At 33.0% G+C, this 11,684-nt stretch overlaps 1 protein-coding gene across 10 annotated transcripts; it reads right to left on the minus strand.

Annotated features, from left to right (window-relative positions):
- Positions 1-915: 915 nt before the first annotated feature.
- Positions 916-10,763, minus strand: LOC136220524 (uncharacterized). Of its 10 annotated transcripts, none has more exons than XM_066008397.1 (14): positions 10,547-10,763; positions 10,074-10,264; positions 9,230-9,431; positions 8,690-8,740; positions 7,992-8,122; positions 7,769-7,885; positions 7,508-7,627; positions 7,129-7,226; positions 6,657-6,826; positions 5,749-5,802; positions 4,383-4,492; positions 3,828-3,941; positions 2,831-2,948; positions 916-1,313 (listed from the first exon to the last, which is right to left on the minus strand). In XM_066008397.1, the coding sequence occupies exons 3-14, from the start codon at positions 9,401-9,403 to the stop codon at positions 1,305-1,307; spliced, it is 1,266 nt and encodes a 421-aa protein (XP_065864469.1). In that variant the 5' UTR covers positions 9,404-9,431; positions 10,074-10,264; positions 10,547-10,763; the 3' UTR covers positions 916-1,304. The 10 variants fall into 10 exon arrangements, with proteins under 10 accessions (XP_065864469.1, XP_065864464.1, XP_065864445.1 ...); XM_066008392.1 differs by having other exon boundaries at positions 916-1,830; XM_066008373.1 differs by lacking the exon at positions 916-1,313 and having other exon boundaries at positions 2,531-2,948; positions 9,230-9,411; positions 10,074-10,159.
- Positions 10,764-11,684: the final 921 nt, after the last annotated feature.

Raw genomic sequence — 11,684 nt, forward strand, 5'->3', positions numbered from 1 at the left:
AGGAGTTGTTTTCCATAAAGGAAGACCCACCTACCGCCAAAATAACACAGTCCGAAAGATGTCTCCTATTAGAAGACTTTCCCCTAATAGGAAAAATTTTCCTAGAAGAAAAGAGATTCAGTAAAGCACTATAAATATTCTGGTATGGCAAAACCCTAGAGGTACATTCATGGCATTGCTCTAAAGTATTTCATTGCCTTCAGCCTTTCAAACCTTTACTTACTTAGGCATCGGATCGGGTTTATTGGATGTCGGCCCCTGTCTGACTATCTGTTCTTTCTTGCGGGAAGTTCAAAGAATGACATGAAGGGTGCTTCGGATACAACGACATCAAGTTGCTAAAATTGTTCCAGTCCTAAAGAAAAATGGGAAGGTGATAACGTTAGGTTTTCAATTATACCATCTATAGTGTTCAAGAGAAAATTGTGAATTCTTGGCCACAAAAGTATAAATATTTTTGTACCTTATCCTTTTATATAATTAAGTGTTTATACTAAGGTTAAGATGCAAAATACTCCTAAAGTTGATAGTCAGGAACAATTTTACTTTTAATGTCTAAAATTGTGCAATTTTATCTCTAACGCTGACAACAAAGAACAAATTTACTCATAAGGTTGGCAAATTGAGTCAATTTGATAAATAATTCATCAAACTGTCTTCACATTCTTGAACCGTGTCATTTACATACACATGTGTGTCACTTTATCACTCGTTCATAACAAATCGCAATCATATCAATAGACGTAAACAAAACTATATTGTATTTTATATGAATGAGACAATAAAAAAAAATGTAAATATTTCATCAAATTTAAAAATATTAATCTCTAAATTCTATTATTAAATATAAAAAAAAAATTGAAATTTTTTTTAAACAAACCAACTAACTGGTACAAAATATCTGTCTTTGATATCTGAAATTGATTCAAGTGGCTAACATTATAATTGCTCATGTATGTTAACATTAGTAATATTTTTACACCTTATCGCGTTTAGTACACTATACCGTATCTTGAAGCACAATGTAATTAATAAAAAAAGATAAAAACAAAAAATACGTATAATGGCCTATACAAGAAATAGCTTCAAAACCGACTTACAAACATCAATTGTTCAATTGTTGTCTCCTCATGATGATGTGTACAAAAAAAATATGAAAGGGGAAGAAAGACTCGACATTTACTGCACCTTACAACCTATATTTGATTTCGACAATCGAATCAAATTGAAACAGAAAAAAAAAATTAGACAAAGGCCGCCATTATTTCTTAGAAGCCTTGCCAGCTTACAATATGATGCAGCCGCTAGGATCCCTATAAATAAATATTAAACTATACACAATTAGTATTCCTGACCTAAAACAAAATTAAAAATAAAAACTTTTTTTAACTAAGGGTCAATTTGTATTTTGGCAAACAGATTCAACTGAGGTAAAATTGAAATTAAAGTTTAATTATCAACTCAGCTTAGTTATAATATTTAATAAAGTAGTCCAAATACATTCAATATCTAAATTTATAAAATTTGGACTACTTTATCAACTATTAAGTTGATATCTAAACTTCAATTTGGATAAACCGAACATATCTACCAAATTTAGGAGCTATTTTGAAATTAATTTAGTTCAGATATTAATTTAACAGGTAAATTATACTAATAGACACTAAAGTTTGAAGTCTATTTCAAAAAATTTTATTAAAATTCATTTTTTTAATAAGATCCTAGAATTTTTATTAAAATAAAATTGAAACAGAAAAAAAAATACAAAAAGACCGCCATGATTTCGTAGAAGCCTTGCCAGCTTACAATATGATGCAACCGCTAGGATCCCTATAAATAAATATTAAACTATACACATCAGTATTGCTGACCTAAAACAAAATTAAAAAAAAAATTATGCATCAATTTGTATTTTGGCAAACAGATTCAATTTCAACTTAGTTATAATATTTGAAAAATTAGTCCAAATATGCTCAATTCAAATCTAAAAATTTGTAAATTTTGGACTAATTTATCAAATATTATCAATTTCACGTTTGGCAATCATATTCAATTGAACTAAAATTAAAGTTTAGGTATCAATTCAACTTAGTTATAATATTTGACAAATTAGTCCAAATATATTGAATAAAAATTTATAAAATTTGAACTAATTTATCAAATATTACCAATTTCGGATCTAAGTTGATCTAAACTTTAATTTGGATAAACTGAACATATCCACCAAATTTAGGGGCCATTCAATTTAGTTCAGATATTAATTTAACTGAGTACATTATACTAATAGACACTAAAATTTGAAGTTTATTTCAAAAAAGTTATTAAAATTCATTTTTTTTAACAAAAGCGTAGAATTTTTTTTTCAATAACTAACTCCAGCCAATTCAAACATTAAAAAAATTATTGCATTAATAACATGATAATCACGTTGAAAATGAATAATTTTACTTATGATATGACAGTCGGATGAATTTACATGTATTGACTGTCATGTAGCACACAAGTGAGTCATATCATATGTAAAAATATGTAATTCTCAACATAATTGTCATGACTTCATTGAAAAAAATACAAAGTTTAATGACATTTTAAAATAAACTTCAAACTTCATCGTTATAATTTACCCTTAATTTGGCGTTTTGAAACTTGGCATTTGGGATCAAACTAGTCCAAGATGACACGTATCTACAAGTGACCAATATTTTGGATTGATTTGACCCTAGATGCCAAGTTAAAGAACCAAATTGATACCCAAATTTTATTTTGGATTAAATTGATTTTATTAACAAACTTCAGGGGCTAAATTGAACTTGTATCCGTATTTTTTTACATCTTCGTAAGTGCTCAAGGCTTGCTCAAATTTAAGCCACAATGGACCAGTTTCCTGAAGGTTAACATTCTTTGGGCCTCCAACATAAGCCTGAACAACAAATTGCGGAGTTCTTTCCCTGTTTTATAAAACAATCAAATCAAACAAAGGGTTAACTACATTATGGTCACTAAAGTTTAGAATCAGTTTCAAAAATATCACTGGACTTTATTTTGTTTCGATAAAATTACAGAACTTTTCTGTTTGTTTTAATAAAGTCAACCTAGCATTCAGACAGAAAAAATCACCTGATCAGTAAAATGACAGTCACATTGAAAATAATTAAGTTTTACGTATAACATGGCAGCCATATGACACAAAAAAAAAAAAAAAAAAAAAACCTACTACATTCCTAACCTGTATACTTGACCAAAATAGTCAATTATTCCCATATACTTTTAAGATGTTCAAATTACCCCCAGAAACTTGTTTAAAGTAACCTATTAACCCTCTAAAATCCATGTGGCGGAGTAAGGAAAAATTAAAGAAAAATTTTAGAAAAGTTGAAATGTGCACACTTTAAGCAACTTCAGCGATCTAATACCACTTTAAAAAAATTCAAGTGGTTAATAGATACGTTTTAGAGAGTCAATTGGTCACTTTAAATAAGTTCAGATGGTAAATAAAATTGTTTCAAACTTTTTTGTACAATTACATGGGCTAGAGATGTATTAAGCCTAGAAAACAAATTATATTTGTTATTTACTTAATTCAACCGCTTGGAGCTGTCACTTGACATATACGTGGTTGTCATGTTATACGTAATGGAAATATTTTCTACCGTAGTTGTCACGTCACTATTCCAATAACTTTTTCTGTCCAAATTGGTAGGAGTGACTTTATTAAAATAAAAAGCAAAGTTTGATGAGTTTATTGAACCCGAAACATCGGTGACCATTGCTACAATTTACTCAGATAAAGAATATAGCTTTCATGGCAAAGGAAGCTAGTAAAGTACCTTCCTTCATATTGTGATAAATAAGCCAGATAGGCAGCACCAAAATACATGGACACAAATGGATTTTTCATGTCATCAATAGATTCAACTCTGTAAGCTCTATAACCCAACTCCCTATGTAAAAAGAACAAAATTCATGAACGTTTCAGCATTAATGAAAAATAAAGCTCACGTTATATAGAGTTGTAGTCAGAAAATTAACGAGCTTGTCGCGAGATTGTTAACGAGCTTTGCTCGTTAAATAAAATTTCTCTCACGAACAACTCATTAATCATATTCATTTGTAATTTATTTAACACAAAATTATATAATTTTGAAACCTACAAACCTATAACCAGAGCATGTTCATGAACATTATGATTGAACTTATTCATGAGCATGTTCATGAACCTATAACTGAAACTCCTCGCGAGCTTTCGAGCCGAGTGCTTAAGCTCGGCTCAATTATAAATCGAACCAAACACGGTCGAACTTCTATCGAGCCAATGGCTCACCTCATTTATGGCATGATATGTATTCCATTTTGTGCAAAATATAGTTGCAAAATTTGCTTACGTGTAAAGCCAGAAAGCTGTAGAGTAGTCGATTCCCATTAATCCAGTTCGATTACCAACCCCGTTAATAAAACGCATACTAACAATCTCAGCTAGAGCACAAAGGACTGACTGCAAAAAAAATAAGTGTAGAAAGAAACAAAATTACATTAGAAACACTATTAAGCAGGAGTAAATATAACAACATTAAGCTGTCTCTCAAGTCTGAAAGAGTATTTCTTCTCAGAAAAAAAAAGTCTGAAAGAGTATTTTGGTATAAACCATAAACACCATTATCAGAGCATCTCTAATAGTCCGGGTAGCTAGAAATGCCACGTACGCTTTTCTAGCCACCCCATCCTTGCCCCAAACCTCGCTCTAGTGGTTAGCCACTTTTATTTTATTTTTTGTTTGATTTAATTTAAGCAGAAATCAGTAAAATGGAGTCCAAAAAGTTATCCGGGCCCTACGTAAAAAGTTGTCCAGAAATCAGTAATAGGAAGCGTGAGATGCGCCTCACTCAGTATCTGCCATCCAGGCTTCCCTTCCATCCCTCTATCTCCTGATCGTGAATGTCAGGCCTTCTGCACCGGGTGATTTCTTCTCCTTAGGCCAGCGACATGCTTCACACAAGCTCTTAGAGATGCTCTTAGAGCAACTCTAGTGGTCATTGGTAGGGAGCAGTTATTAAAAAAAAAAAAAAAATCTAGTGACCTGCCAACCACTAGAGAAGCATGATTTGAAGTCGCTGATTTCTAACAAGTCGCTAGAATTAGCGACTTGCTTGGCTTGTGTGAGGAAAAACAGAGACGCACACATTGGGAAAGGAAGTGGGAATCACGGCTTATGGGAAGAAAAGGAGTGACACGCTTGGAAGCAAGACGCTAGGAGAAGGGCGTGAAAAGCTTCCCCGAGACATTAAAAATGGCAGATGAGTTAGCCTCCAGTAATTCTCTCTTTCCTGAGTAAAGTACGATTATTTAAAAAACAAGCATCTTTAGTAAAAGTAATAGTAGTTTCTAATTAAATTCTAAATTTTCAAATTTTGGACAGAATAAAGATATTTATTCTAACCACTAGAGGGAACTGTCTTTAGAATTTAGAGTGTGGCATTTTCTAGTCACCCTAACCACTAAAGATGCTCTTAGACAGCACAAAAATGGTCAAGAAACCCGTGATACAGTCAAGAAAGGACAATCTCTTACTAGTAATGGTCAGGACAGGTGAATGAACAGTCAATTTTTTTGAAGAAATGAATATAACAGATTAGAGACAGGCCAAAAAAAGTAAAAGGAAGAACAATTTAGGTATGTTATACTTCAGAAATTGAAAGCTTGTATTAGCTGTTCGAAATCCTACAGGAAAAACCTTTTCTAATATATACTTACCGCTTTAACTCCCCTCGTACTGAAGTGCTTCGAAAGAATTATCCCTGCAACTGCCTGCATAGAATCAATTATGGTGAGCAAAGAAAAGATGATATCTACTGTCAATTCAGTATTAACAAAACCATAAAGATTATATCTACTGTCAAAAGTTTATCAACTGTCAACCTTATTCTAGGCAAACAAAGGATAGTTCAGACCTCGGATAGTTTTCAGAAAGACTTAGTCCTCAGAAGCTTCCATCTAAGGTCTAAGCTTTCAAGATATGCAAGCGATCCAATGCAAGCCATCTATGTTGAACAGAAACTCTTCTTCGTTTCCGCGTTTCGTTTCCATTTCAGTTTCTTTTCTGTTTCCATTACCGTTTCCTAGCTATATTATTTAGAAATAACGGGAACGTTTCGTTTCCGTTTCAAATTCTATTTCCATGCAACATAGCAAGTGAGACAAGGCAAGGTGCAACTCATGGCAGTAACCATACTAAACCCAACCATTTCATTAAAATCTATAACTAAGTCCATACATTTTCATTTGAAAGTTTCAAGCACATAATAGATATTTATAGTAGTTTTGTACTTAAACAATGTATTATGATAAATCAAACAAACTGTAATGTTAAGGTAGAAATATATTAATTTCTACCTGAAATTTTATTATAGTCACTTCTCTTTACCAAAGATAAAAGTAAGAATTTATGCTTAAAGTCTGAAGAGAAATTCTAGTAGGTTGTCATCTTAAACTTGGTCATAGTTCAAATAGCCAGTCCAATCTTATCGAAAACTGATTAAACTTCAACGTAATCAGCAGCATGAAGTTTTTCATATTTACCATAAAGATAATAGTGACAACAGTATTCTAAGCACAGGTAAAAACAATAATTTGGAAGAGTACTCATCTCTGTTGCTTCTTACCTTCACTTCTGTTTGAGAAAGATAAGGTATCTTCTCCTTATCATGTGAAAAGCGCACCTTTCCACGTTTTTCTCCAGATTTCAACCATTCCCTAGCAACATCATGGTGATTCCACATCTCCTGCATATCTTCTGGGGAAGTTCTGGTATCCCAATATGTATGTTCACCACCTATTCCATCAAAGTATATTTAAAAGTTTAAAGAAAAACAGTTTATTACCAAATATGAAGGAGAAGTTAGGGGAAACCTAAATGTTTTCACTATAAAATGAATGAAAACAAAAGGTTATCACCCATAAGAAAAATTTAAACACATCAATTGACTTGTGAAATTGGAGAGGTTTATCCTGCCCATCATAGTTTTCATTGACAGCTGACTTAAAAAAACTGCTGATATTATGTCAATGATTATGAAATATTCAGATCATACAAATAAGAGCAATATTAAAAACTAAAATTTTAAGACAAACAACCTGCGTATTCTGAAGAAGGTGCTGATACATGTTTAGTAGCTGAGGAAGCAGAACCAGTAGAGAGGCTTATAGAAGAAGGGCCTTCATCAACAAATTTTCTGTACAAAAGTGAAAATATGATGGTCAATTTCAAATACGTATGTCTTCTCCTAGAATCTTGCTGAGTATATCTACCCTGCTTTCTACAAATTATATAATGCCTTTAAATTTCAGCCAGTCTTTGTTATTTGCAACTTAAAAAGATCTTCGGATCATCTATCAACAGCTCTGTGCTAAAAGTTTCAAACTGAGATTACAGGGATTGTTATTCAAATTTGTGAATTTTGAAGCAATCATTTTATATTAAGTAGTAAGATTTTTACTTCAACGAGACAACCACCTGGAAGGGAGACTTTCTTTCACTGAGAGGTATCGTTTCCAGTACTGCAAAGTTGACTTATGAGTTGCCTTCTTCGTACCACCCTTATATGCCCTCACTATAAACTCCTCACTTCTTTCCCTGCAAAAGAGCCCCAATACTGATAATAAATTACTTCGGAACAAAACATAGCTTTTTTTGAAGACAGAGAAAAAGCCACCTCCCTCCTCTCCCCTTCCCAAAAACAAATGTACAGACAACTTTTCTAAATTGATAACTTACTTTTGCTCGAAGTTTGATAACCATTTAAGATGAGCTGCTCCAAAATATGCACTTACAAAAGGCCTAAAGAGAATTTCTTCATGTTCTTCTACATCATATATCCGATAACCCACATCACTGAGAACAAGTCTCGGTTACAAATAGATAAAGCCAGAATAAATTCAACCATGAAAATCTCCTGAAGCATATATATGCAGAAGGGGATTGCAACGTATTGTGATACCTGACAAGCCATTTCGCTGTTTCTGTTGACAATTGCATAATTCCTACTGTGGTCCTCTTTGTTTTTTTGTCATAATTTGTTGCAAGCAGCAGTCTGTCACTTTCTAGTTCAGCAATAGCACAGAGCATTTCCTGCAAAAACAAAGGAAAGATGCAATATGGTATCATCTATTGAACTTATTAATTTCCAACTAAGCTTATTAAATTGCAATTAACATGTAACAAAATCAGCCTGAAAACAAATTTGTTCAAGCTCAGTTAGTTAACGGAAAGATCCATAGAAAGAGGAAAATGGAAAATTGTAACAGTAAGCATAAGAAGAAGAACTCCTGAATATGGACAACTGGTTAGATTGGAACAAAAGTTCAACTTATTGATTGGCAAATAGAAGCAAAGAGTGATAAAATTTTGGAAGTACACAAAATATTCTTGACTCTAAGCTTGGTAAGTATAAGGAGAAGTATGAATGGCCATATTTGTAATATTACAACTAATGAATGTCAATATCATGTTCTAACAGCAGAGTAATAAGCTTCTGCTTTACATGTAAAAGGTTCATGATTTTATGAGCATTTGAACATGTATTTCAAAATTCAATGAATACAGATTATGCACCTTCCAGTGAAGGACAACATTGTTTAATATGATATCTGAAGAATGAAAAAAATGGACTGGCTTCTATGATAAGAGTATACATACAGGAAGAATATGTGTATCAAAATGTCTGCGGACAACAATTTCAGCTACAGCCTGAAGACATGAAAACAATGCAGAGCACAGTTAGAAAATAGGATCCAAAAGAAAATTAATTGTTTCTAAGAATGGTAAAAGTTAAGAAATTTGAACTCATTAATTCAGTTTCATGAGAAACAAAATTACAAGAATTCAAAAATAAGATTAATAATATCTTCTAAATCACCCACAAAATTCGTAAAGGAGGCAAAAGAACTGTGATCAAGATGTTACTTCAGGAATCCACGAAATGCAGATAAAATTGTGTCCTTTAACTGTTCATACTTGAGAACTTCTTAGACATTCAAATTCAGGAAAACTGTGATCAACATCTTACTTCAGGAATCCACACAATGGAGATAATATTGTGTCCTTCAACTATTCATACTTGGGAACTACTTAGATCAAATTCAGGGAAAGAAATCCATGGGAAGGAGTAACATTACATTTTACATTTTCATAGTGAGGATTACTTTTAAGTAAATGACAGGAGGTATTGTACTTTACCTTCATCTCAGTTTGTGTCAAATAAGGTTCTCCATCAGGATCCCGTGAAAGATGAATTTTCTGTCCTTTAGTCTCCCCAGCATCTAACCATTCAGTACTCACTTCAGGTTCCCTCCACATTGCTTCAAGGTCCTTATGATCAACACAATCATTCCAATATGTGAAGCTAACCATCCTGGTGACTGCTTTCCTAGGGCACCGTCTATCAATTAGAGGATTAATTTCAAGGAGATTTACTTCATTAAGCAGAGGCGGATATACATGTTTCTTATTACTTAAAGATTATACAGTTTACGAATACAGAATATCAGCTAGTAATACATCAATAATACTAGATGGAGCTGTCCTCCGGATTTCAACACGATTAACAGAGTTAACCCCCGTTTTTTACAAGATAATGAGCAGGATAATTTGATGTTTTGCTATTGAACCGAAATTGACATATACACATATCTAAGATATGATCAATAGCAAGAAAATTAAACTTTCTAAAAGTTTCTATACTAATTTCCTTCAAATAACTTACGCTTCCTATCTCAGTGAACGAGGTCAGAGTTATTGAACCTAGAGAATTTGTACGACCTATTTATGTTTCCTTGCAAAATCCGAGCAAAAAACTAAATCGACTCATTAGCAATATCAAAGCATATTCGAACTGAAAAATATAGATCAATCACTCAACTCCTCAACAAATCATAGTATCCCTAAGAAAATCCTTTCATACGCAAATCGATCCAAAAGTAAAAGCTACATTGTTCATAACAATTCGTCATTTCAAAGAGAGAAAAAACAGCACGAGAATAAATTTCAAGATTATGAAAGAAGATAAATGCAGATACCATACCAGGTCGGTCAGTGGAGATTTTTTTGCACTTTTTTTCTCCGAGAGAAATCAGGGGAAGGAAAGGAAGTGAAATCGGTTCCTCATCCCTGCACGAGCTGAGAACTTGTTGTATCCAGATGAGAAAGGAAATGGAAATGGAAATGGAAATGGAAATGGAAAAGAAACGACTCGGAGAGAAGTCGGAATGTTTCCTTGCAAAATCCGAGCAAAAAACTAAATTAAATCGACTCATTAGCAATATCAAAGCATATTCGAAAATCGAACTCAAAAATATAGATCAATCACTCAACTCCTCAACAAATCATACATATCCATCCCTAAGAAAATCCTTTCGTACGCAAATCGATCCAAAAGTAAAAGCTACATTGTTTATAACAATTCATCATTTCAAATTCACCAGTTCAAATGATAATAAAAAGCAGCACGAGATTAAATTTCAAGATTATGAAAGAAGATAAATGCAGATACCATACCAGGTCGGTCAGTGGAGATTTTTTTGTACTTTTTTTCTCCGAGAGAAATCAGGGGAAGGAAAGGAAGTGAAATCGGTTCCTCATCCCTGAACGAGCTGAGAGCTTGTTGTATCCAGATGAGAAAGGAAATGGAAATGGAAAAGAAACGACTCGGAGAGGAGACGGATGGTGAAGGAATAGGAAGAAGAGAAGAAAGGAAATGGAGGAAATTGTTGTCCGTTTGTTGAGAAGGCAATTGTGTTGGTTGGTTGCAGAAGGAAATGGAAGATTGTTGGAGAGAGAGTGACACTTGGCAGACGCCACGGTGTCGTTTCTCTCTCTCTCGTGACATGGCATATTGCTTCCGCTTCAAGAATCTTTCTCTCCACTCCATCGCGCAACGGTGTCGTTTCTCTCTCTCGTGACATGGCATATTGCTTCCGCTTCAAGAATCTTTCTCTCCACCCCATCGCGCACTTTAGACCCTTGGGCTCGGGCTGGGTTCGGATTTGGATTTGGACTCGCTTCCGACTTGATTCCTCCGAGGCAAAACAATAGGGGTCAAATATATAAATATCATAACTATCATATCACCAAACTTAATTCTTAATATGTCATTTATTTTATATATATTATGATTTTACATCATAATTTAAAAAATCTAGACTATAATTCATAAATCATAAACCCTAGGAAATATATTCTAGACTTTTAATTTATAAATTCTAATCCTTAATATATATTAAAAGAAATGATTTTATTAGTTTGATATAATCCAAAACTATGACTAAACATAGTTGTAAATAGTTTTTAAAAAGTGATTTTTGTGTAATTTTCCCAAATAATAGTATTGTTTCTTGTTAAATTTTACAACATTTTGTGAAAAAAAAAATGCAAATTTGTTTTTTAACGTTTTAAAGAAAGTACAGATTTATCTTTTATGTATGAAATACTACAAATTTACTTTTAATATCCTCAATATTGCTTATTAAAGAGAATCGCAAACCTAACTCAACATGCTGAATATAAATACCTAAGTGACCATGACGATTGGTATGCACCCGGCAGGGAGGAAGGGAGGTGTACATCTATCCCTCATAAATCAAGATGATCAGCAAAAAGCAATCACAACCTTTCGACATTTAAGGTGGAAGGATGC

This window comes from Euphorbia lathyris, chromosome 1, assembly GCF_963576675.1.
Source record: "Euphorbia lathyris chromosome 1, ddEupLath1.1, whole genome shotgun sequence".
NCBI lineage: Eukaryota > Viridiplantae > Streptophyta > Magnoliopsida > Malpighiales > Euphorbiaceae > Euphorbia > Euphorbia lathyris.

Excerpts from the sequence above, each read along its gene's own strand:
- LOC136220524 (XM_066008373.1), bottom strand. The coding sequence starts at position 9,403 with ATGGTTAGCTTCACATATTGGAATGATTGTGTTGATCATAAGGACCTT. Across the intron at positions 7,886-7,991 it reads ACAGCGAAATGGCTTGTCAG|TGATGTGGGTTATCGGATAT; the intron begins GTATCACAATAC and ends ACTTGTTCTCAG. Across the intron at positions 6,827-7,128 it reads ACCTTCTTCAGAATACGCAG|GTGGTGAACATACATATTGG; the intron begins GTTGTTTGTCTT and ends TTGATGGAATAG.